Source organism: Macaca mulatta, chromosome 13 (genome assembly GCF_049350105.2).
Source record: "Macaca mulatta isolate MMU2019108-1 chromosome 13, T2T-MMU8v2.0, whole genome shotgun sequence".
Taxonomy (NCBI): Eukaryota; Metazoa; Chordata; class Mammalia; order Primates; family Cercopithecidae; genus Macaca; species Macaca mulatta.
This window is the reverse complement of record NC_133418.1, coordinates 98,388,076-98,415,146: the sequence shown is the minus strand read 5'-3', so window position 1 is coordinate 98,415,146 and position 27,071 is coordinate 98,388,076. Positions and strand designations below refer to the sequence as shown.

Here is a 27,071-nt window from a genome sequence, read left to right as displayed (position 1 = left end):
AAGCTGGTATAGACAGGTGGGGCCTACGAAGCCAACTTAATTTGGGTATGTGATTTAATTTCTACATATCCTGCTTGGAGTTCACCGTAAATCTGTGTCTTACATCAAATGTAGGACATTTGGGGCCATTAGGTCTTCAGATATCTGTTCTGCCACATTCACTCTCTCCTCTCCTTCTCAGACTCCACCTAGATACATGTTAGAGCTTTCTATTGTCCTTCATGTCTCTGAGGCTCTGTTCTCCTTTCCCTGAGTAGTTTTTCTCTCTGTTCTTCAGATTAGGTTATTTCTATTGATCTATCTTCAAGTTTCCTGACTCCTCTGTTATCTCAATTCTCCCGTTAAGCTCATCCAGTGAATTTTTGTTTCAGATGTCTTTTCAGTTCTATATTTTCCAGTTGATTCTTTCTTATAATTTCTGCTTCTCTGCTGAGATTTCCTATCTTTTCATTTGTTATGAGCAGTTTTTACATCCTTGGGCATGAATACTGTGATGATTAATGGTATGTGTCAACTTGACTGAGCTAAGGGTGCCCAGATAGCTGGCAACACATTCTTTCTGGGTATCTCTGTGAGGGTGTTTCTGGAAGAGATTAGCATTTGAATCAATAGACTGAGTAAAGATCCACCCTCACCAACTGGACATTGTTCCATCCATGGAGGACCCAACAGAACAAAAAGGTGGAGGAAGGATGAATTCGTACAATCTGAGCTGAGACATCCATCTTCTCCCATACACAGACATTGATGCTCCTGATTCTTGGACCTTCAGAATGAATTACGCCACCACCTTTCTTAGCTTTCCAGCTTGCAGACAGTGGATCATGGGACTTCTCAGCCTCCGTAATCACATGAGCCAGTTCCTAGAATAAATCTCTCTCTCTTTCTACATATATATGTGGAGATAGGTGTGTGTGTGTATATGTAAGTGTATATATATACACACATGTAAACACACACAAATATATACACACACACATACACTCATATACATATACACGCATAAATAGCCTATTGGTTCTGTTTCTCTGCAGAATCCTGACTAATACAGTTATAATAGCTGTTTTAAAATCTTTATTAGCTAATTCCAACATCTGGGTCATGTCAGTCAGTCTCCATTGTTGAGAATTCATCAATTAAAAAGTATTTTTGTACATCGTGTACAATTTTGAATAGCTTCTTGGACATTATAAATGTTTTGTTGTAGAGACTCTGTATTTCTCCAAAGAGTGCTGAATTTTTGGTTTTAGCAGGCAATTGATTTGGACTCAAAGTGCAAACCCTGTCACTCGTGGATCTGGTTAAAAGGTAGTGGAAGCTCAAATCTCAATTTAGTTCTTTTATCCTTAGCTGAGCTGCTTTGACTTTGCCCTCGTGTTTGTGGTGTAGAGGTCAGAAAGAGATACGGGCATAGTTTACACGCAAAATTTGGACTCCCTTTCTCTTTCATAGGCTCTCCCTCACTTTGCAGGGGCTGTGTGTGCCCCAAACTCTCGGCTCTTCAAGTCAGAAAGAGTCCAGTGTTTCCATCAGCCTGCATGAGTCCAGTGTTTCCACTCACTGAAGCCTACTTTCAGGACAGAAAAGTTAAAAATAAAAAAGGTGGGTGAAGGAAAACCCATCTTCTACCGTTTCCTTCTTCCAGGCATCAGCTCTCTCTAGAACACATCTCGCTTTCGATAGCTTTCCAATATCATCAGCTAGTTGATTTTTGTATTTAGTTTAGAGTTTTATAGTTGCTATCTGCAGGAGTGACCATATGATAGGAGTTTACTCAGCCATTCTCAGGAGGGAACTCTGTGATTTCACGTGTGCTTACTGAATGCTGAACCTGAGGACGTACGGGATACAAAAATATTAAGTCCTTTTTACAGATGAAAAAACTGAGGCCTCGTAAGTCCATCTGGCTTAAAGCTCTTCTACTGTCTTCTAACCACATCCCACTTGAGTGAGGCAGAAATGAGATGGAGTCCACCATGTGGAGACTGGGGAGGAACTGGCAGGAAAGGAAGGAACGTGAGATGCAAATGAACAAGTCTAAATGTGCAAGTCCTTTGGGGCCAAAGAGTTATCAGGATGCACTAAAGACTTGCACCTGGTTTGTTTGAAAGCATCTTAAGACTTCTTTCTTTCCTTTTGATTCCTTTTGAGAATTCCCTTGCATCCCCGCTGTGCTAAGCGGACATTTGCCTGGTGAAAAGCAGAACTTCAGCAGAGTCTTTTGACTACCTGAGACAGTCAGAGACCAAAAAATGTCAAAGGACCTCAGAGATTATCTCTCTCTATCCCTTCATTTTACAGATGAGAAAACTGAGCCCCAGAAAGGTGAAATGATTTGTCCAAGATTGTTCAAATTTCCTTAATTTCCTATCCAATGCTCCTTCTGCCAAATAAGCATAAATCCTTTACATGCATATGTGGTTCTCTCTCTCTCTCTCTCGCCTGCCCACACACCACACACTAACACCAAATATCAAGGCCAATGACTCCATTGCTCTCTGATGACATGGAGGGGAGTCTATCCATTGACGCTGTCATTCTCAATCTTTTTTTTTTTTTTCACTCCATGGTACATGCAAAATATGACACATACCCACAGATACCCCAGCAAACCCCAGTTAACACCATCCATCAATGAACTGATGATGGAGTCCAGATATGGTATGTTGTGTATGGCCCTTCCACCCGTCACCCCTCAGTCCCCCACAGCACCTACCATAGATGCGAAAGGCGTACTCAATCTTCAGGCTTGGGCAGGCCTGCTCGCTGAACACAGATGCCATGCCCAGCACATCTTCAAAGGAGAACACACCTTTGTGGGAGAACACCCTGCAGATACGGTCTCTGAAAGGGTTGACCTGTGGGTGAGGAGGGAGGAAAAGGGAGGAGGTCTATCAGGTTCGGGGCTGTGTCTCCCTGGGCCTCTCTCATCTGTCACAAACACTGTGTCCTGGGTTTGAGATGAAAACAACAGACACAATCTAAATCTCAGAGTAGATGGTGGCTCACTGAGCCAGGACCCTGAGCATGATGGGATGCCGGGGATGACTCTTGCAGATGGATATGTGACTTCACAAGATTCCTGCAAGGACACCACAATTGAAGATAATAGTTATAATGAAAACGCAAATGAACAAGAGAATGTCAGAGCTGAAACCCTTCCTACTCTAAATACAAGTCCTTTTCTATGGGGTAGAAATCATGAGTATCCAGGCAGACATAACTAGAAGCCCTGCATCAGTTTTCTTTTCCTGTGTTCAGGCAGGTGCAAGGCAAGCCAACAGGCTCACTGCCCAAGCGCACAGCCAGCCAGGGAATGAGATACCAAGCTTCCTTTCCCAGGGGACCTCCCCTTGTCTTTGCTGGTAGTGATGGGAGGGAGGTGGTTGCCAGGACACCAATACACTCCTTAGATCCATGTCACATGACTCTGCACACACACACACACACACACACACACAGCATGTCTTATAGAGACTGAAAACAGGGCAGTTGATGTGGTAGCTGCTGGTAGCACGAATAGTACCTATGACACAACATGTGAGCACGTTGGAAGATGCAGAGAAAATATTGCTGAAGATACAGAGATATAAGTATTCGAACAAATTTCACACTGTGAAAGCTTTGCTAAATAGTTAAATAAAGGTATAGATTTTCTAATATGGTTTTCCTAGATTCTGTATGTGAAAAACCACATTTCTGCAAGCCACTAAAGGAAACAGAGACATGGACTGAATAGTAAATGAATGTCTTTAATGAAAACACCATTGCTGGGGAAAGGTGAAGGTACTCACGGAGGGGGTGGCTGCTCCATGATGGAAAAGAGTTCTGGGGTGAGGGTGCAGGATGGCGACACATGCTAAATGATTTCCCTGCAGGATTTCCTGCAGGCTACTGCAGTCAGGAAGGTAAGCCCAGAAATACCTAAAGTACAGCAGAAGGCATTGAAATGGTTCTTAAAAAAAAAAAAAAAAAAAAAAAAAAAAAGAGTTAAAATATAGTAAAACTGGGCCAGGCGCGGTGGCTCATGCCTGTAATCCCAGCACTTTGGGAGGCCGAGGCGGGTGGATCACCTGAGGTCATGAGTTCGAGACCAGCCTGGCCAACGTGGTGAAACCCTGTCTCTACTAACAATGCAAAAAAAAAATTAGCTGCGCGTGGTGGCGCATGCCTATAATCCCAGCTACTCAGGAGGCTGAGGCAGGAGAATCGCTTGAACCAGGAAGGCAGGGGCTGCAGTGAGCCCAGATTGCGTCATTCCACTCCAGCCTGGGCAAAAAGAGCGAAACTCCCATCTTAAAAAAAAAAAAAAAAAAAGTAAAACTTATACAATGATTTGTAATCAGAAGGAAAGTGAGTATGAAAATCTTATGAAAATCTTCTGAACCACATGGAGGTTTGCTGCTTAGCTCTTGGAAGAGTTCTTAAAAGCACTATCAAACTTAAAGATGAGTTATATGTTTTCCTGGCACAAAAAGACAAGTGTTCCAAATTTGCTGACCTTTCCATGGTGACAAGTAACTGTTGGCAGTATGCTACCTAGCAAATATCCACCAGAAAATGAACTCAATTTCATTTGACTTTTCAAGGTAAAGGTGACTCATTTTAGTGTTATTGCTTTTCTAAAGAAACTCATGCTTTGAAGAGAATATTTTTAAAATGGGATTTTTGTGGTTAAAAACATGTGTATCACCTATAGAAATGCTTACATTACATACCTGAAAATACAGAAACAGACTCTTCTGACCTGTTTGGAAATTGTCCAAATAAAGAATGTCAGTGGATTTTGAATCCATTTGTTAAAAATATAAAAATGTAATACTTTCCACTTAGTGTAAGAGCCACTGACTGATGACATAAGGGAAGACAGACAGTTACTAGCTTAATTTCAATCAAAAGCTTTTAATTGGTGAATGGGGTTGAAAATCAATGCCGTGATTTAAGACATACAGCCCATGATACATTTCCTCTCTTTGGATCAGTTACGACAGCTATTTAAAAAAAAAAAAAAAAAAACCTGAACAGAACCAGACCTCTGAATGGCTCTAGCTCAATCTTAAAGCAAGATTTCAAAGAATAATTAAGTATATCCAACCACATTGCTTTCTCTTACAATATTATTAGTTATATGCAAACAATAGCATAGTGCAAGGAAGAAATCTTACTATACCTATTAAAGGGAGAATTGTTTGTTAAATATTTTATGTAGTTTTTAGCTTGTCCTTAATTTTTTTATTTTGATATTGCATCAGCTTAGTATAGTAGTAAATGTATACAGTTTATAAATGAATATATACGTATGATGACTACATGTTTCTCATTTTTTAACATAATTGCTGGGGATTTGTGATCTAGGCTAACCTGCTTATCTCACAGATGTGGAAATGAGGCCTGGGGAAGGGGAAGGACTCAGCAGCAAGTGGGAGAGCCGGCCTGAGACCCAGGACTCCTGAACCTGTCCTGCCTTATTTCCACTAAGGTGCCTGGTGTCAAAAAACATCAAAGGCCAAGCAGCGGCCATTAAAATATAGAAAACCTTGGAAATGGATCCCTCTAAAATTCTTACTTTAATATAAAGCATTTTTTGGCTGGGCGTGGTGGCTCACACCCGTAATACCAACACTTTGGAAGGCCAAGACCAACAGATCACCTGAGGCCAGGAGTTCGAGACCAGCCTGGCCAACATGACAAAACCTCATCTCTACTAAAAATACAAAAATTAGTAGGGTGTGATGGCACGTGCCTGCAGTCCCAGCTACTTGGGAGGCTGAGGCAGGAACATTGCTTGAACCCGGGAGGCAGAGGTTGCAGTGAGCTGAGATCATGCCACTGCACTCCAGCCTGGGTGACAGAGGGAGACTCCATCTGAAACAAACAAACAAACAAAAAAAGTGCAAAAACAGAATCTGGATTGAAGTTAAAGAAATGGTTCACAGCCTAGGAGAACTCAGTGGCCAGCTAAAAATGACTCTATGACTCTGTCACTATGAAAGTGAGAGGCACAGGAGGGGGCCACGGGACCAAAGGCTGCAGAAGGGAGAAGGTCAAAGAAGACTGAGCTGACACGGAGCCACTGGGCTTGGGAAACAGGGAGGAATCCGAGTATGGAGGAGGGGACACTGTCCCTGGGAGGATGGCAGGGCAGATGTCAGGCCACAGGGCTAGGGCCGAGCTCACCAGAGCTGCGTTTGGGTCCTGGGGACCCAGGAGTGGCTAGTATAGTTTGCTTTGAGGCCTGGCAGGCACCTGCCAGGAGAGTGTCCCAGGGCTGTCTCTGTTCCAACAAGGTGCAGCTCCCTTCTCCGCCAGGGTCCTTGTCTCAAGGGACAGCCCAGGTTATGAGCACCCCTGCGACAGAGCAGCTCCAGTCAAAGGGGCACCGATAGTGCTGCAGGAGAGTTGCTAAGGGCAATGGTGGTGCAGCCGCATGTCCCTCCCTGCTCTCCATCCTGAGCTAAAGGCCAGCTCAGCCAGTGTCCTCGGATCTGGTTCAGTCCAGCCCCAGGCAGACAGAAGAGCCAAGAAGCAGAAGCTAGAAGAGCAAGCCTCATTAGAGATCACAGGTCCAGTTTACTGGATTCCAGATTTTTGATGCTATAACTTTAACAATTTGAAATCTGAACCAATAAATTTGGGGACCTATCCAGAGAGTTATCATCTGTATGAAATTTCACACTTATTCAGAAGTCTTCAATCCTCCAGAGGAGGAAGGAAGTGACAGTTGACAAAGCAATACTTCCATTTCAAGAATAACATGTACCCTGGTTTGAGGGCGTTTTGAACAAAGGGAATACAAACATGTCAGTATAGCAATTTATACAGGTAACTCGTGTGTGATCTCCATCTATGCGTGATTAAACTAAAGTAGATGAAAATAAACCCCAAATGCTGGGAGGTTTTTTGGAAATAGAAACTACAGTTTATCAACAATAAAAAGATTGCAGTCCCTGCCAAAAAAACTAAATTTTTTCTTTTTTTAAAGATCTTCTTAAAGTTATTGAACAAGAGATTTGATTTGAAGATGAAAGTCAGAGGAAAAATATTTGGACCTAGCTTAAAAATATCTCCTCACCATTTCTCCAACTAGCGCCTAGTCAAAAAAAGCTTTTTACAGTTGCTGGAAAAAATTCACACAAAAATACACTAGTGACTCAATGATGATGTCATTGATGCACTTGGACTTTCAAAAGCTCATTAAAAAAATCAAACAGTATTAATTTATGTAAAATTTCTCATCTTTAAATTTCTTTATTACTAGTGTTTCTGTTTTCTTTTTTTATTTAGACTTCATTTAGCGTTTTTATTTTCTAATCATACTTTATTTTGTGCATTGTATCTGCTCCCCACTCTTATTAAAATAATATGATTGGCTGGGTGCGGAGACTCACACCTGTAATCCCAGCACTTTGGAAGGCAGAGGTGGGCGGATCACCACGTCAGGAGATCAAGACCATCATGGCCAACATGGTGAAATCCTGTCTCTACTAAAAATACAAAAATTAGCTGGGCATGGTGGCGTGCACCTGTAGTCCCAGCTACTCAGGAGGCTGAAGCAGGAGAATCACTTGAACCCAGGAGTCAGAGGTTGCAGTGAACTAAGATCGCACCACTGCACTCCGGCCTGGCGACAGAGTGAGGCTCTGTCTCAAAAAAAAAAAAGAAAAAGATATGATTAATGTTTATTGACTGGGCGCAGTGGCTGCTGGGCATGGTGGATCACTCCTGTAATCCCAGCACTTTGAGAAGCCAAGGCAGGCAGATCACCTGAGGTCAGGCATTCAAGACCAGCCTGACCAATGTGGCGAAACCCGTCTCTACTACAAAATACAAAAATTAGCCGGGCGTGGTGGCGGGCGCCTGTAAACCCAGTTACTCGGAGGCTGAGGCAGCAGAATTGTTTGAACCCGGGAGGCAGAGGTTGCAATGAGCCGAGATCATGCCACTGCGCTCCAGCCTGGGTGACAGAGCAAGACTCTGACTCAAAAATAAATAAATAAACAAACAAATAAATAAACAAATAAAATTACATGATTAATGTTTATATTTTAAACATTTTACACAGATGTAAAGCACTTGTCAAAGCGGTAGATGAAGGTGTCTGTTAGAGTGGTACAGAAGACGTCAGCTCTTCCTCAGTCTTGAGTGGAAGCCTCAGTTTACCTGAAGCACCCTCTCACTGAGAAAGCACTGCCCAAAAAGTCCCTCATGGCTGTGTAAGGTTAGGTGAGCAGAGCCCAAGTCCTGGGAGAAGGGTATAACAAAACATTTTGTATTTTAGTGCCTTTTAAAACTCCCCTCAGATATACTTATAAGTTAGAAGGCTCAATATTATTAATGTTGATTCTTTCCAAATTGATCCATAAAGTTAATGCAATTCTAGTTAAAGTTTTCCAGCCGGTCCATTTTGCAGGCCTTGACAAGCCAATTCTAAAGTTTACATGGAAATGCAAGGGTGAAGAACAGCCAAGTTAATCCTAAAGAACAATAAAGCTGAAGGACTTATACCACTAGATATCAAGATCTAGGCTGGGAGTGGTGACTCACACCTATAATCCCAGCCCTTTGGGAGGCTAAGGGGGGAGGATCCCTTCAGTCCAGAGTTTAAGACCAGACTGGGAAACCAAAAAAAATTAAAAATTGGCCAGGTATGGTCGTGCATGCCTGTAGTTCCACGTACTCGGGAGGCTGAGGTACAAAGATCAATGAGCCTAGGAGATTGAGGCTGCATCGAGCCATAATTGTGCCACTGCACTCCAGCCTGAGTGATAGAGTGAGACCCTATAAAAAAAAAAAAATCTATGCTAAAGCTTTAGTAATTAATGTGGTATGGTATTTGTGCAAGGATAGACAAATAGATCAATGGCCATAATAGAGACTCCAGAAACAGACCCACACATATATGGCTACCTGATTTATGACAAAGACAACACGGCAATGCAGTGGGGGAAGGGGCAGTCTTTTCCATAAGTGGTGTTGGGTTTAGTGGACATTCATATGGGGAAAAAATGAATCTTTATAATCCTATCTTACACCATACACAAAAATCAATTCCAGATTGATCATAGGTCTAATATGTAGGACTAAAATAAAACATTAGGTAAATATCACAGGAGGATATCTTCATGATATTAGGGGCAAAGACTGTTTAACAATATACAAAAGCACAAACCATAAGAGAAAACTCATAAATTGGAGTATATTAAAAATTTTCAAATTACATTGCTCAAAATACATAATTAAGACAATGAAAAGGCAAGCCATAATAATCACTAGGTACTTCCACAGGTGAATGGATAAACAAACCGTGGTACGTTCATGCAATGGAATACGACTCAGCAATAAAAACGAAGAACCATTGATTCATGCAACAACATGGATGATTCTTCAATGTATTTTGCTAAATAAAAGAAGTCAGACCCAAAGGGCTACATATTGTATGAGTCCATCCCAGAAAATGTAAAACCATAGGGTCGGAAAACAGATCGTAGTTGTCAGTGGTTGTGGGAGGGGGAATGAGTTGACTACAACGGAAATTTTGGGGGTCATGGAACTGTTCTCTAGGGTGCTATGGTACAGATAGAAGCCATGCCTTTATGCATTTCTGGAAACCCATAGAACCGTACACCACAGAGTGAACTTTGCTAGATGCAAATCAAAGACAATATGGGATGGTAGAGAACCCAGGATGGAATGCAGGTCATGGCAAATAAAACCAACTGTATTATGAATGCATGACAAAACCTCCCTGAAAGGAGGGGAAGAAGAGGAAGTGACCAAGTAACTTTGGAAAGTGGTGTTTGACCAGGTACGTAGGCTAAAGACCAAAATAATATAAATAAACACTGTATTCTAGGGAGTCAATTTGATTCTTACAGGGTTATGGATTAGCAATTCTTACTACAAGTATACTATGATTGAACAAATACATAAATAAATAAAAAATAAGTTATAAGTAAGATAAAATAACTTATAAAGAAGCAAGAGGGAAGGTTAGATATGGTACTGGATTAGTCAGAGACATCAATATGAACTAATGGGCATTTTATTATATGTACAGATGGATAGATACAAAATAAATATTGATGTGTAGTATACATGAGTTAGTATACATACCTATATTTTCTAGCTCTGTCTACCAAATAACTTTACAGTGGAGAAACTTGGAAATACTACCTTCACCAAATGATCAAGGTTAATATCACCAGTAATAGGTAATGTTGATGTCAGGTATCCCCTGGTATGATGCAATGAGAAGGGCGGTTCAGGCCAGGTGCAGTGGCTCACGCCTGTAATCCCGAGCTTGAGTGGCTGCAGCCGGAGGCTCCCTTGAGGCCAGGCATTCGAGATCAGCCTAGGCAACATAGTGAGACCCCATCTCTAAAAAGATTAAAATAAGCTGGTGTGTTATGTGTCCGTAGTCCTAACTACTTGGAAGACTAAAGCAGGAGGATCACTTGAGACCAGAAGTCCAAGGCTGCAGTGAGCTATGATCGCTCCACTGCAGCATGGGCAAGAGAGCAAGACCCTGCCTCTAAAAAGTGGAGTGGGGTGGGGGGTTCACTTCTGTGGAATTTGCACAAATCCATTACTTCTGTCTAATCATGAGAAAACATCTGACAGACCTAAGTTTAAAGACGTTCTGCAAAAACACCTGGTCTGTGCTCTCCAAAAAATCATGGAAAAGCGAGACTGAGAAACTATCACAGATCAGAGGAGCGAAAGACACACGATGACTCAATGCAAGGTGGGACCCTGGAGGGGATCCTGACACAGATCAAAAAACATGAGTGGAAAACTAGTGAAAGCCAAGCAAAGTTTGTATTGCATTAATACAACACAAGCATTAAGTTTTATTTCTTAGTTTTGAAAAATATAATAGGTATAAAAATATCTATATAAAAATATAATAGGTATACAGGTCCTGTCCACCTTTCACCCAGCTTTTCCTGATGTGAATACAGGGTGAAAGGTACACAGTACTTGTCTTACTAAACCTTAAAAGCTGGACTTGAAAGGATCAAAGATTTCAGTAACAAAACAGCATCCAAGAACAAAACTCAGTAACATTTAAATGAATACAACAAAATTAAACACCTAACCATACAAAATTTACAGTGTTTAGCATCCAATAAAAAATTATCAGTCATGCAAAAAAAGAAGGAAAATAAGACCCACAGCCAGCAGAAAAATCAGCTAATGAAAACAGACCCATGCTTATGCCTGTAACCCCAGCACTTTCTTTTTTTTTTTTTTTTTTTTTTTTTTGAGACGGAGTCTCGCTCTGTCGCCCAGGCTGGAGTGCAGTGGCGGGATCTCAGCTCACTGCAAGCTCCGCCTCCCGGGTTCACGCCATTCTCCTGCCTCAGCCTCCCGAGTAGCTGGGACTACAGGCGCCCGCCACCTCGCCCGGCTAGCTTTTTGTATTTTTTAGTAGAGACGGGGTTTCACCCTGTTAGCCAGGATGGTCTCGATCTCCTGACGTCGTGATCCGCCCGTCTCGGCCTCCCAAAGTGCTGGGATTACAGGCTTGAGCCACCGCGCCCGGCCAACCCCAGCACTTTCAGAGGCCGAGGCAGGCAGATCACTTGAGCCCAGGAGTTCGAGACCAGCCTGGGCAACATGGCAAAAACCCCAACTGTATTTAAAAAAAAAAAATACAAAAATTAGCCAGGTGTGGTGGTGTGCCCCTGTAGTCATAGCTACTCAGGAGACTGAGGTGGGAGGATCACTTGAGCCCAGGAGGCAGAGATTACAATGAGCCAAGATTTCACCACTGCACTCCAGCCTAGGCAACAGAGCAAGATCATACCTGAAAAAAGAAATATGAAGAAAACTACATCAATGCACAGCTTAATCAAACTGCTAAAAAGCAGTAATAAGAAGATAAATCAGAGCTGGGCATGGTGGTTCATGCCTGGAATCCCAAAACTCTGGGAGGCAGAGGCAGGAGGATCACTTGAGCCCAGCAGTTCGAGACCAGTCTGGGCAGCACAGCAAGGCCCTGTATCTACTAAAAATAAAAAAATTACCTGGGCATCGTGGTGCACGTCTGCAATCGCAGCCACCTGGGAGGCTGAGGCAAGAAGATTGCTTGAGCTCAGGAAAACAAAGCTGTAGTGAGCTATGATCATGCCACTGCACTCCAGCCTGGGTGACAGAGCAAGACCCTGTTTCAAAAAAATAAATAAATAGAAGAAAAATCTTTCTCCAGAGGCAGGAAACACATACATAGAGGGGAACAAAGATAAAAATGACAGTAGGTCTCTTGTCAGAAACTAAGCAAGCCAGAAGACAATGGAGCGATATCTTTAACTCTCTGAGAGAAAGAAAAAAGGCTCTTATTCTACTCTTCTATACCCAGCAAAAATACCTTTCCAATCTGAAGGCAAAATACTCTTTTTTCCCCCAAACAAAAGCTGTGTGAATGCATCAGCAGTAGACCAGAGCTACAAAAAACATAAAAGGAAGGCCTTCTGACGGAAGGAAAATTCCAGAAGGAAACCTGTATCTGCACAAAGGAATGAAGAACATTAGAAATCATAAGTAGGTGAGTAAACATAAAGGGTTTTTTTCCCCTCATTTTAAATCCTTTTCAAAACGACAAATTCACAATTATAGTTGGAGATTTCAACATCCAATGATTGATAGAACAAGCAGGACTTCTAAAAATCATTAAGGATATGAAAGACTTAAAAAGACTACCAATCAACTGGACCCAATTGATATTTTACAGAACACGCCACCTCACACAGCAGAATACACATTTTTTCCAAGTGTATTTGGAATATTTATCACGGCAGACATATTCAGGGTTATAAAACCAACCTCAATGAATTTAAGAGGATTTAAAGCATACAGAAAATGTTATCTGAACATAACAAAATTAAATTAGAAATCAATAATAAAAAGATTCCTGAAATCCTCAAAGTCAAAGAAATCATGAATAATTAGAAATTATTTTGAACTAAGTGAAAATGAAAACACAACATACGAAAATTTGTGGTATTCAGTGAAAGCAGTGTATACATGGAAATTAATAGCATCAAATGCTTGTATTTTTTTTTTTTTAAAAAGAAAGGTTTTTAACGTTTGTTCAAATGAAAAAAAAAATGTCCTTCACCCCTTGTTGGCAGTGGGTCACTGGGGGAAAGTGTCTATCAGCTGGTGGATGGTGGAACCCATTCCACCCTGTGCTCCTGGGCTTCCTGCAAGTGGCTGCCTGGAAGAAATGGAAGAGCTTATCACCACCCGCAGTGGCTTGGATGCCACAGGTAGATGAACTTGTTGGACTCACCTGCGAACAGGGGAATGGACGCCCTTTCAGGGAAGGCTCTTCTTCTTTTATCCCATTGCCTAGGAAGAATTCCTAGTTCTGGGTCTGAACCAGGATTCGCCCTTCAGCACTAGAGTAGCTCTACCAGAAGGTGGCAGTGTTGGGTCAGCGTCATTCAGTCAGTTCAACAAGAGTGAGCACCTACTGTGTGCAGGCTGTGACGCCCTTGCGGGCAAGTGGCAGGGTCGATATTATCACTTTATTTTACAAATGCAGGGTTGATATTATCACTTCATTTTACAAAGAGAGGAAACAAGCCCAAAGAAGGAAAGCAACTAGCCAAACGAAGGTCAGGACTCAAATTCTGAATTCAAATGCTCAACTACAGTGCTACTTTTGACTCCATCGAGCATTTAATTAACTGTTTCCTGAGAAAATGTCTCAAAATCACACTCCCACCTACCATGCAGGCGGGGTTTGAGGCATCGCCATGAGTCCGTGACCCTGCCAGCCCACAGTTACTCAGAGAACAGGCCAAGGGCAGGGGAGAGGCGTGGGGGAGGGCGAATGATGTGGCTTCTTCCACTGGTGATGAAGACACAAAGCTCATCATCTGAACTTCAAGTCCTTGCCGCAAATGCATCAGGGAGAGGTACTGAGCAACAGACACTGCGCTGGGTCCTGGGGTGCCCCAAAATGATGCAGACGCTGCCGCCGCACTCCAAGAAGCTCAGCCGAGGCACTTACCGATGTCTCTTCAGAACCAGACAGCGTGGGGAAGTGTCTCAATCAAGTACACACAAAGTGCTATGAGAAGAGTTAGGACAGGACAGTGAGGCTGGGAGGCAGGACGGACAAAGGGCTCGGAAGGAGAAACCAGGAAGAAGACAGAGAGGGGAGCAAAGCCGAGGCCGGATCAGGAGGGGAGGGAGATGTGGTGGGATTCAGGGAGAAGCTGTGCAGGGGAACGGGAAGAGAGGCAGGGCTGGAGAACTCCCCTCTCCTGCGCCCCTCAAGCTGTCTCTTTCCCTTCCGGGGAATAAAAATGTGAAGGAGGAGAGGGCAGCAGTGGGGTTTAACCTGTACCCTGAGACCCCTCAAAGACTCTTAACTGGTTGGTATGATCCTCACCAGGTAGAAAGAACCCTGAAATTTTCATTTCTGGGGTGTTGTGGTCCAGGGAGCATGGAGGGCGAGAAATTTATTTAGGTGAACGCACTCCCTCTATTGTCCGGGGCCCTGGAGGCATTTGTCCTGCTAATTGCTTATAAGAAAGGGACAGTCTCTATGTTTGAGATGCTCAACCTTCCTGAAGTCTAAAAACAGAGAGGCTTGAATGGGAGCTGTCTCCTGGTGACAGATGGGCTGGCAGGGACAGGCTAAGGATGTGTCCTGCCGGCAGCTGGAGGCGGATCGCTAATGGAACAAATAGGGAAGAAAGGCAGTAAAAATGTTAAATATTATTAAACAGTCACGGGATCATGTGGCCTGAACCTGGCTCAGACCCACCAAACCAGTCCTCCCCAGATTCCAGGCCAACAGGTACCTGCCACTCCCTGGAGGAACCTTCCCAAAGAGCCACCTGCCCTGACTACCTCTCATAGGTGGAGCTCAAAGGACTGCAGGCCTGAGGTTTTGGGGGTCACCTAGAAGCCTGGCCTTGTGAGAGATTTGGGGTAGGCAGTGGAGTGAGCAGAGGCTCTGGAGTCAGATTGACTCGAAAAAGTTAGTAGAATGACTTCTTATTTGACATCTACAAGATTTTCCCATCTTGCAGCTTTTGACTGTGTTTATACAGTCTCAATATTTTAATAGTGCAACTTGCCTGAGCAAAAAAGAGAAAAAAGAACAAAAAAGAGAACCAAAAATCAATTGTCCCCTCACTTGTTCATCAACATCTATTACAGGAGAAACAAAACCTTACCTGTATTATAGTTAAATATCTATCCACATTTGTACATTACCATTTTTAATAGCTTGTGACCAACTCTACAGTATCTTATAACACACTAAACAATATTCAAATTCCTAGGTAACAGCACAACAAAAACAAGCTATGTGACCTTGGGAAGGTCACAGAGCCTCTCTATTTCCCCATCTGTAAAATGGGTAAAGTCATAGCCTTGTTCACAGGGTTTTGTGGGGCTCGGATGAGATTATATTTGCAAAACACCTGGCACTGCCTGGACCCCGATAAACATTTGCTACCATGAGTAACCCCCACCCCACTTCACCTGTCCTCCATCAGCACCACCAGCTCTCCTGGCCCTGGTAGAGTTGTTCATTTTGAGCTCCAAGCAAAGCTGTCACCTGGGCCAGCGTGTGTCCAGGGGTTCACCCTGCCTGCTGGAGGGCAGCAGAAATGTGTGTTCTGGCTCTTCAGATGCTGACCTTGGCCAGAGGCTTGGCTGGCCAGCCAGGCTGATGTGAATGTCACCTCCATGTGAACTCTCCAGGGGACTCAAAGGAGAGCAGCTCTGGCAAGGAGCGATGGCTCACGCCTGTAATCCCAGCTTGCAAGGCCGAGATGGGCGCATCACCTGAAGTCAGGAGTTCGAGGCCAGCCTGTCCAACATGGAGAAACCCCACCTTTACTAAAAATACAAAAATTAGCCAAGCGTGGTGGCGCACGCCTGTAATCCCAGGAGGCTGAGGCAGGAGAATCCTTTGAACCCAGGAGACGGGAAGGTTGCAGTGAGCTGAGATCGCACCACCGCACTCCAGCATGGGTAACAGAGTGAGATTCTGTCTGGAAAAAAAAAAAAAAAAAAAGAGCAGCTCCAGTGAGAAGAGGGTGAGAAGGGGGCTAACATGCTGCATACCTACCTACGTTTCACTTCATTCTGCAGTTGAGGCTAGAGAATCACAGAGGTGCTAACACATTGGCTGTGTGTCTGAGTCCCACAGGGAGTTTTAAACAAAATTCAGAATCCTTAACCCCAGCATAGACTTTCACCTCTAGGCCTAAGGCCCAAGAGTCTACATCTGAATAAGCTGCCTGGGTTTCTCTGTGGACAATCCTTTGACTACATCCACTAAATGACCTGGTCGAACTCCTAGGGCAACTAAATGGCAGAGACACGACACCAGATGCTGTCGGGCTGACTCCCAGGCTGCCCCATCCTTGCCTGGACAGAGCCTGCCACCCAACAGGGGTGGCGATGCGATGGGGGCTGTGGGGAGAAGTGGTGTGGAGCACAGCACCCCTGTCTTGTGGGTGGCCGGGCCCTGCAGAGGCAGCATGGCACATCACCCCTGCCATGGGGCCCACCCTCTTCTCACCTCTCCCTCTCTTGCTCTCTCTCGCTGCTCACAGTTGCTTCCACCCGAGATGAGCTGTCTCTCCTGCAATCCTGTCCGTTACCTGGATTCCCTCTTGCAATTTCTGCCAGATTTATTTAGGAAATGTTTCTATTGACCACTGCAGCCCTTTTGACAAAAAACCACTTCTCCGAGAGCCCCAAATAAAGCACTGTTGTTAAACGGATGACTCTAGTTCCATTCTACCGCTTTGCTGGTTTTATCGAATTACGATGGTAATGAGAAAAGGATTACTATTGACACTAAAACAACTGGTGTGGGGGAAGGTGAGTTCTGTGAGTGGTGACGCCCCTCTGCTCTGAAGAGGCTGGGTGGAGGCAGGAGCTGGTGCCCAGTAGAGAGAGAATGGGGCCCCTACAGGCACTCCAGGATACAGGCTGAGGAGGGCAGGGGGAGGAGGGAGGGGAGAGGCAGCAGATGAAAATGCTACAAGCCAGGGCCCTTCCAGAGACCACCTCCCTCCTCTCCCCACCTCCCTCTCCCCAGCCTTCAGTGGTGCTGACCGAAATTCACACAGTGCTTGACATGAGTGGAATTTTTGCAGATGTCAGTGAAGAGGCCGAGTTTTGTTTGGGTGAATGTGAAGCGAAGCAGACGTGCAGGAGACAGAGGCAGAGGGAAGAGAAGGAAGATGTAGGAGCCCCTCTTCCTTGTGAACCTCGCCCCGACCCCAGACAAAAGAACAGAAAGATGGGGGAGGACCGCGTAGGCTCATGGGCCAGAGAGGAGGAGGGAAGGGATTTCACAGCCATTTCAACTCCTTTTTTCAGGACAGGAAGGTCCCAGGCGCATTAAGGCTCCAGGTCTGGGGAGCAAGTTTGTTTTCTCAATGTTAATGCTGTTGCACTATGAGTAGCCTCAAAACTTGTGGCTCAGGCTGGGAACTTAAAGACAGTTTATACGTTTTCCCATGGAAAATACAAACAAAGTTCTGAACAACCAATATAAAAACCTTTAAAACACAATCTGTACCTGCACTTTATAGGCAGTTAGTACAAAGCAAGAGACTGTAACTAACAGGATGAAGTCACCCGCTCAAGGGCAGACCAGGCAGCGGAAGCTTAGAAAACTGCCTAGAACATTAGCTCCTCTGCTTTTCATGGGAGCAGGCTGGGTTCTGCCTGGAGTGGCAGGGCCCCGCTGTGCCTCCACGACCCTCCTGGTTCCGGCCTACTGTTTACAAGCAGCCTTCCTGTTTGTAAGCTGCCAGAGGTTCTCAGATGGTGTCTGGGCTGCTTTGCAGCTGTTTGGGGACACCCAGCCCAGGGCACGCTGGGAACCATGTTCCCTGTGAACTCTGCAGGCTGTAGATCTTTGCATCAAGACAACAGTTTCTCTTTTATCAAACACATCTAAGCAACAATTGATCTATTTTGTCCCTCACTTTGAATCAACTGATATAAACAGAAATGGACTCGCACTGCAGCCTCCTCTCACCAATAGCCGCCTCTCCCCCTGCCCACCCACTGCCTCACACTCGGTGACTTTAAACAACTGAGTCTAAACCTAAGCAACTCAAAGGCTTTTTAATGTTTCAGTCCTTGACATTTTGGATTATTGGATTTTTGAAACCCCCAGCTTTCTGTTCTTCTCTCTCCTGTATCCTGGGGACTTTGCCCCAGTAGCATCAGGCTGCCCTTGCCTGCTAAGGGCTCTGCCAGCCAGCCATGATTTACCTTGGCATTTATTAAGTACTCAGACCTCTGGGCACCACACCTTATCTATACCTTCCCTCGGGTCCAAGAAGGGCAGAAAGGAAGGCAGGAAACTGGTGCTTGTTAAATATTTACTGTGTATCAGGTGCTGTGTCAGCCAAATTCACATCCATTTGTTCATTAATCCCTTACAAGAAACCAAGCAGTAAATATCAGTAAGTCCATTGTATAGATTAAGAAAACTGAGGAGTGATGAGGTTAAATTACTAAACCAAATAAGAGGAAAGGTAGGAATTTGATCCTGGGTCTGTCTGACCCTCAAACCTGAGCTCCTTCCCTGGAATGTTTTCCAGGAAAACTCTGCATTGCAATGGAAAAAAATACATGTAGGGGTGTCATACTCCTGGGCCAGCAAACAAGCCCAGGCTGAGAGTCCAGGAACAAGTTTGCTCCTGCAAGAGCAAGGGAAGAAGTGGAAAATGCCCCGTGAATCCCTGCATTTGCTGGGGTGGCCAGATGAGCTGATGACCTGTCACAGGAGTGATGAGAACTTCTGCATCTCTCCCTCCAGGATGGCACCCTCTGGGCAGCAGTGCAGGAGGAGGAGACTTGGGGCTAGGATCCCCTGCACACTCAGCAGGAGATGCCACCTAGCCTTCAGGTTGCAGGGCCAGCCGTGCTGTGGCGCCTGTCAGTGCAGTCCATCTGGGAAGTTCTCACATAATACCCTCCACGGGAGGATGGACAGAACGGATTGTATGATAACACAGGGCACAGCTGCCTATTGAGAAACCACATGCAAAGAGACCTTTATAGTGATGTCAACTTAGAGGGAGGTCTCTAGTGATGTGTCACAAGGCTCTGTCTTTTATCGTTGATTTGGGTTAAGGATATTCCAAAGCCCGAGTTTCTTATTTTGTGCTGTTTCCCCTATGAGGCATAAGATTTTTCCATGTTGCTACATACTCGGTATAATTATCATTTTAATGATTGCATAGTTTAAATTCTTGGAGCAGACAGTTCTATCCATCTAAAGCCTCTAAGGAGAACCTGGATATCTAAACTAAAAAAAAAATTCAAAAAATGAAAAAATAATAGATGAGGGTTTTTATTACAAAATTATTTATAGTAACAAATAAATAAATAAACCCCTGGAAAGAATGTTAATGTCCAGCCACGAGGAGATGGTTTAGTAAATCAGAACTCAATGCAATTATGCGCCATCAAAATGATAATTACGCAGACTATGTAGCAACAAGAAAAAGCATTTATGCCTAATGGACAAGAGCACAGAATAAAATTGTATCTATGTATGTCTACAATATTATAAAATAAAGCTTGCCTAGGGGAGCAGACGGCAAAAGAAAATAGAAAATGAAAATTTATGTTAGGGTCATTGGGTGCTAAGGAATTGCTTTCTTAAAATTGTATTTTATTGGTGTCATACTATGTTAACAATAAACAAAAAGCAAATTAAAAAAGAAAGTGCACTCCAGAGACAATTTGCTAAGCAAGCAAAGCAACTTTCCTTCTTAGGGGGTTGGAGGCAGGAGCTTTTGCTTCTCTCTGCTGCTTCACTCTCTGCAGGGCAAGGGCTGAACCCAGGCAGAGCTGAACTCCTGGCCCCCAGACCCAGTGAGGGGCTGATGTGCACTCTTCTTCTGTAAGGCCTGGCAGGAAACAGAAATCTTATGAAGCTCAGAGCTCAATAAGAACGGAAGTTCAATGGAAGATGGCCCCAGCTCATCACACCCTCTTTGAGTCTTAGAGCGTCTATGTCTGTACCTTTCCATGTACTTTCCAAAACACAGAGCCAAAGATGGATAACTAGGATGTAGTGGACATTTTCATGGATAATTCTACAGGGTTCTAAGGTCCTTGTTGGCCCCGGTGCTGCTTCTACTTTCTCGGCGTGCAAGCCTGAAAAAGCACAGTGGTTCCCCGGCCTCCCTCCCCTCCGAGGGTCCCTGGTGGCTCAGAGGCCTCTCTAAGGAGGAAGGGACTCAAGAAGTGGGACCACTGCCAACTGCCTGGCCCTGCTGGGAGCCTTCCCTCTTCTCGGTGATTCTTCCTCTTCCAGGAGGCCATTTGCCCAGAGAGAGCAGGAGCAGCTGGCCAAGTGAGGTGCTGCGTATGCAGAGAAGGAAGTTGTCCTCAATCCATAGCAGCCCTGCCAGCTGCTCCCCGTGACGACTTTCCTGAAGGTGGGATGGCTTAAGCCCTGGGGCAGTTCACAGAGTATGGGACAAGGGGGAGGTTCTGCATCAACAGGGGCCGGGGCAGTAGGTGCTCCAACCTTCTCCAGAGAGAACTTATCTCCCATCTCTGGGTTTTCTGCCACATGAAAAGTGACGTCTTGATCACTGGCCTTTGCCTCCATTCCCCTAGATGCTGGGTGGGTCTGCTGGGAGCACTTCCCTCTGGCATTTGGCCTTGGGCAGAAGGAGAGAGAAGGAGGATCCTTTCCCTAAGGCCTGGGGGACTTTCAGCAGACGCAAGGGAATTCATCATCTCTCCTCCTCATCTCAGCTTCAGCTTTCTAGGAGAGTGGGTTGTTCCCACCAGAGCCTGATCCCCCAGCTCATGCCTGGAGGCCTCCAGCGGCAGGGAACTTGCTTTCTCTTGACTGAGCCTCCTCTCTCTGTTAGGAAATTTCCTCCCTAGGGCCAACAGAAAGGGCCCCAGGGTCACTTCTCTCATCCACCTTAGCAGTACCCTTGGGGCCGAATCTAATTCCTCCTCCACCCACCAGCAAGGACGTGAGGAATGTGTGTCTTCCCAAGTCTTTCTGCAGGTGGAGCACCCCAGTTTCTTAGCCACCTCCCCTCTAAGCCCCTGATGTGAGGCTGGAGCTTATACATAAAGACTTCCCAGGTGGTCCTGCCACTCAGAGGGCACAGCCATGCCCTCCTCCACGGGCAGCTTCTAGGAATGCTGCCTGAAATCCCCCTCACTTTCCCGGAGTATTTTAGCATTTCATCTCCTTTCTCTCATCCAGTCTTCACAAAAACCCTCTGAAGTAGGCAGGGCTGCTGTTGCTGGATCCATTTTTCAGATGGGGAAAGCTAAGGTTATACACAACCTGCAGTTCAACCCCAGGACTTTTGATGACAAGCTAAAGAGCCTAGGAGAATTTAGGGGTTGCATCCCGGAGTTGTGTCCAGTGCCTGGCACCCAGAAGGGGCCTGTGGTCTTGTGAGGGGCTAGGGCCAGAGCTAAGAGGAGAGGGAATGTCCCCAACAGGTCTCCCTGCGGTTGGGCCTGTGCGGGGCCTGCCCTGCCCCTCTGCACCTGGGTGAGTGGGTGCCCGCATCCCAGCTGTCCCAGCTGTGAGGAGCAGAGGCCGCCAACAGTGGCAGGCAGGTGACTGAACGCCTCCTCTGATGCTGGCCATTCGGGCTGCCAGAAAGCCATCCAAAGCTGCAGGGCGTCTCCTCCCTGTGGAGGCAGCAGCAGGCCCAGGGCCTGCAGAGGGTCAAAAACCCTGGGAACAGAGCCCCGGCCAGCTTGGCCAGCACCTCGTTAGGAGGCCCAAAGAGGGGAGGGGGCACTTCAGGAACGATATTGTTTATATTTCTATTTTTAAACAAGTCTGAGGTCTCTGGGGCACAAATGAAGTTATCAGAAAAGACATGAGTGGAATAAAGCCTCGAGTCAGCAGGCAGAGAGGGTCCCTTGGGACCAGGACTCTTGAAAAGCTGAAATGGAGTTTGTTTATCTTGAACTCTGGGAGTGCCGGACTGTGGCCAAGAGACTGGATGAGCATGTCCCCAGGCCCGCCGTCCCCTTCCCCAGGCCCTCATCTGCCTGTCCCTTGGTGCCACTAGGGAATTCGGGCACGAGCAATACTTTTTAAATGATCCCATCAGCGTGTCATTTGCACTAGAAGGAGGAGGCTCCTCCTCTGGAGAGAAGCCTGGACTCACTTCTCACCTCAGACACATGAACAGTTTTCCCAGGAGGCAGAGCCTGGCAGAGTCGCTATACCACAGGGCGTCCAGTTCCGGCTGGTCACTGGCTGGTCCTGCCACCTCGGGCAGCCCCTCCATCTGCCAAGCCTCCATTTACTCATCTGCTGAGTAGGGCTGATCATTCCCGTCTCGACTCGCACGCACCCCTCACAGGGAGAAGCTGTGTGTGCAGAGTGTCCTTAGGGAAGGGCCGAGCCACAGAATCCTTACACGACCCTGCAAAGGGGGCTTGCCATGCCCAAGTTTAAGAAAAGGAAGCTGAGGCTCCGGGAAGTGAAGCAACTTGCCCGGAAGCCTCTACTCCTTCCATCTGCTAAACTGCCTCTCCAGTGCTGCACGGCAGGGAAAATGCGCCCTGCTCTTGGGAGCTTTGAGAGAAGTCACGAATCATTGACAGAACCAATTAGAGGCCTGGGTGGGTTTGGCTGGATGAGAAAATCTTCCTAGGAAGTGAGAAGTGTGATGAGAAGCAAGGAGAGTTGGCCCTGTGGTCGCCAGTGCTGGTTTGAGTTCCGGCCCTGGCCGCATACCAGACTAGCTGGGTGACTGAGGGAGGTCACTCAGGTACCCAGTGCCTAATTTTCTCCTCCGTGAACTGGGGACAGTAACACTCTGAATGCTGCTTCCCAGTAAACTATGGCATGTAAGGAGTCAGGGGAATGGTCAAGCTCTGGACAAATGAAAGTGGAGTGCCTCTCCGTCCCCTGCCCCCAGACAGCTTGAAAGAGGGGTCGAGCAAACTTCAGCCAGGTGAGCAGTGGGAGGTCTTACCCATCCATTGTCCCCCTGCAAGAGGTACCACATAGGCTGCAGGGCACAGAATCTCCCCTCCCTCCCAGGATGCCCTGGGAGAGGGGCCGCCATCCCTGCAGGCTTCCTTCACCCCTGGCCTGAGATTAGAGCCTCGGGTCACCCATGCCCGGCCCTTTGGTCCAGGTAGAAAGTTGAGGCCCAGGAAGAGGAAGGAACTGGTCCCAGGCCACACAGCCAGCAGATGGGAAAGCTAAAACTAGAGCCCTGAGCTCTTCCCCACCTTCCCAGGCTTTCCTCGCTACCTTCCTCACCAGTGGGAGGTGCTATCACACCCATTTGGAAGATGAAGACACTGAGGCCCTGAGAAGGGTGGTGAGAAGGGCCCTGAGAAGCCCAAGACCGCCAGGTGGCAGCGGCAAGGCTGAGGCAGGGGGCCAGAGCCCGTCCCTCCGCTGCTGCCTGCTCGACCCAGAACAGAGACTGCCTCCTACATCACTGAGCTTTTTCTGAAACAAACCACTTCTTAATTCTTTGGCTGAATGTCTAAATAAGGATTTTTGCCAATTCTGAGCCCTGCTAACTGATGAAGTTGTCAGAAAAAGATCTAATGATGCTTGAAAATGCAGGGTGTGAGCCAGCTGCCAAGTTGCCCTCCCAGCTCCGACTGGCATCAGGCGTCGGGACCCTCCCACCAGCGCTGGGGGGCGGTTGGGGGTGAGTGCTGGAAAGCAAGGCTGCCGATTTCCATCAGCCATGTGACTGTGGTGGCTGGGTTGCTTAACCCCTGTGGGCCTCTGCTGCCCAGCTGTAAATGAGGCAAACAACTCCCTCCTCAAACAGTTACCTTGAGGAGTAAGTGAGATGATGCATGTGTGACATCCCACACTGGGCACAGCCCAGATCTCAAGACTGCCTGGGGGCCAGGTGGGGCAGCCAGCTGGCCTTGAGGTCAGCTGAATGCAGCATGGTGGCTGTGCCTTCAGCCCTGGGTGAGCGAAGAGCGGAGGTCGCCAGCTCCGAGGGTGCTCGCAGAGCCAGTGTGCATCTCCGCAATGGGATGAAAGGCTCGGTGACCTCACGCCCTGCGAGGTGGAGCCTTGGGGTGGGAGCCTGGGAGGCCGGGCTGGGCCCTTTGTTCTCTCTGTCCTTTCTCAGTGGAAGATTAGTCCCGCTGGGGCGTCTGGGTCCTAAGGGTGGGGCCTGGCTTGGGGACTTGGGAATCAGACAATTCCCAGGCCTGCCACAGGAGCCCGAGAAGCTGGGTACTGGGAGTTGAAGGGGCCCTGCTGTCAGGAGCTGGACCTAAGCCCAGGCTACCCCAACACCCAAGACGCACACTCCGCAGGGCGTCCCAGATGTATATGAGAGAAGCTATTCCGTCTCAGCCATCAACCACCCCAGCCACCAGCTCTTTCCCATCTTCCTTCCTCCTCCTTCCTCCGCCTGCTACACACATGTACATACATTAGACATGTAGACACATATGTATCCACACAGGCGCACACACGTGTCACCCGCATGGTGACCTTGACTTTTATCTTTCCCAGAAGATGAAGAGATGTGCAGAAGAGCAAACAGAAGTCTTGGGGGAAGGGCGGGTCCTCTTCATAGCATGGACAAAGGCTCAAACGATGGCCTCTAAAGGATTGGAAGGTGCGGGGAGCAGGGACAGCTCAGGCAAGCACTGCCTGTGAGGGGTCAGTAGTCAGAGCGCACATAGTCACTCCCAGCATCCCCCACTGCTCTACCCATTTTACAGGTGAGGAATCCGAGACCAGAGAAGTGGTTCGTCAAGAACTTACCCACAGCAAGGGCATGGAATATGTGTGCGTGTGTGGGTGGGTGGGTGGGTGGGCATGATTGTGTCCTGGGCATGTAGGAGGTGGAATTCAGCCCAGGAACAGTTGGGTAAACTGGGAGGGAAAGACCATTCAGCCAGCCCTCTGTGTAACAGGAGCCTCTCACTCAGGGAGGGTTGGCTAAATCAAGGGTGAGATGAGGAGAGAGAAGTTGGCAAGAGCAAAAATGCAAACGCCCTTCTTTCCTGTAGCCACTTCTGGAGCTGGATGAAGGCGGATTGGCAGGACAGACTCTGGGCAATTGTGTAGCCTTGGGTAGGGCTTTTAGCTTCTCAGAGCCTCAGTTTCCTCATCTGTAGAATGGGGAGATACCACTTCATCTTACAGAGCTGCTGTGACGATCAAACTAGGCAAACTGTGAAAGTGCTTGCAACCATGAAGCGGTGACTAGGGCAGAGAACATTTGGGGCTGGAGAGTGGAATCGCCGTACACGTCCAATCTGCTGCTTTTCATTAACAAGCCAGGGAGACTATCTGAGGGTGAGGGAGGGGCTCAGAGCAGTGGCCTAAATACAAGAGGAGGATTATCACCGGGTCCAGCTGTCCCTGCCTGGGTTGAGGATGATCAAAGACTCCCCCGTGGCTGCCTTCCTCCTGCTCGATCCTCTGCCCTCTGACTGAGTGTGGCGTGCCCGGAGGGCTGCCCTGAGCCCATGAGAGACAGGAGGTCAGGCAGCTCCTCATCAGCAGACCAAACCTCAGACACAGAGTTTTCTCTGGACACGGTAGAAAATCAGAACATGGAGTATGGAACGGCCTAGACTGGGGAGGGAAGCCTGGGTTGGAACGTTGGCTCACCCTCTCACTGGCCCTGTTACTGTGTGTAGGTTGCACCCCGTCCGTGGGCCTCAGTTTCTCCATCTATGAAGACTGGCTCACCCTTGGAAAGTGTGGCGAGGTGGTGGCCATGACACAGCTCTGACAAAACTGATCAAAAAATGCACCAGGAAGATCCCTGGAGTCCAGGCCCTGCCTCCCTCCACTCAGACCTCATCTCAGGTGGACAGGCATATTCTAACGCCCTCCACATGTGCCACATCCAGAGGAAAAGAGGCTCAAAAAGCCAAAAGCCTTTGAGACTCCTCCAACCCAGGTCTCTGCAAGAGGAAGCAGGACTATCTTCTCTTTCCTTTTAGACAGAATCTCACTCTGTAACCCAGGCTGGAGTGCAATGGTGCCATCATGGCTCACTGCAGCCTCAACCTCCTGGCCTCCAGCATCCTCCCACCTCAGCCTTCTGAGTAGCTGAGGCTACAGGCGCACACCACCATGCCTGGCTAACTTTTTTATTTTTTGTAGAGAAAGGCTCTCACTATGCAACATAGTGAGATCAAGACCAGGCTGGTCTTGAACTCCTGGGCTCAAGTCATCCTCCCACCTTGACCTCCCAAAGTACTGGGATTGCAAGCATGAGCCACCGAACCCAGCCAAGACTGTCATTTTTAATGGCAAAGTTTTCACTGGGCCAGAGAGCCAAGCCTGCCTTGGGCCTGGGGGTCCAGTCGGGCCGGGTGCTGGGGAAGAGTCTATGTGTGGGTACTCCGAGGGCCTGGTCGTGGCCTGGCTGCAGGGCAGCACTAGCGAGGTCCTTCCTGGGTCCTCGAGGAGGGGGGAGTTGTGCCAAGACTTGCATGGCCGCCCAGGAAGCCACTCAGCTCCTAAGAAGTGGGAAGCAGATGCTGACGGGCATGACCAAGGCATCTCCCACTGGCCTCTCTAGGAGGGACTGTGCCTACCGGTAGCCTGGGTAAGACCATCTGGGCCCCAGCTTTGGGCACTTGGGTCAAGAATCTGAGCTCTGTGAACCCCCCGGCTGGTAAGTCTCCTGTTCTTTACCCAGAATTCCCTGAGAAGAGGCCCTGTCAGCCCCCATGACCGAACTCATAGTAACTTCTTATGGGGTGACAGATGAGAACCAGGCGTGGGAGCCTCTATTCACCAGGCATTCTCCACAAAAACATCTCTTACCCACGGTCTTTTCCCTCTGGGGATGAAATCAAAGGGAAGAGGAGTGACATTTCCCAGGAGTCTCCTCACAGGGCCGGGGGGTGAGGGAGGCTCCAGAGATGCCTGGCTGCCGGGCGTCCCAGCGTGGGGACCGGAAGGAGGGCAGCACAGGACCAGGCTCCGAGGACACCAGCCTCCTGGAACGCTTGGGAGTTTGGGAGTGGAGAGCGGAAGAGGAAAGTTGTGGGGGCAGCTGCTATGTGTGTGGAAGATCCTACGAGGGCAACGATGA

The 27,071-nt window shown here is 47.2% G+C and overlaps 1 protein-coding gene across 1 annotated transcript in view; it reads right to left on the bottom strand.

Annotated features, from left to right (window-relative positions):
- Positions 1-27,071, bottom strand: part of CIB4 (calcium and integrin binding family member 4) — a 59,620-nt gene that overhangs the window by 11,404 nt on the left and 21,145 nt on the right. Inside the window, exon 4 of the mRNA XM_015111896.3 lies at positions 2,717-2,858. Within this exon, the coding sequence (XP_014967382.1) occupies positions 2,717-2,858 (142 nt within the window). The remainder of the gene's footprint in view (positions 1-2,716; positions 2,859-27,071) is intronic.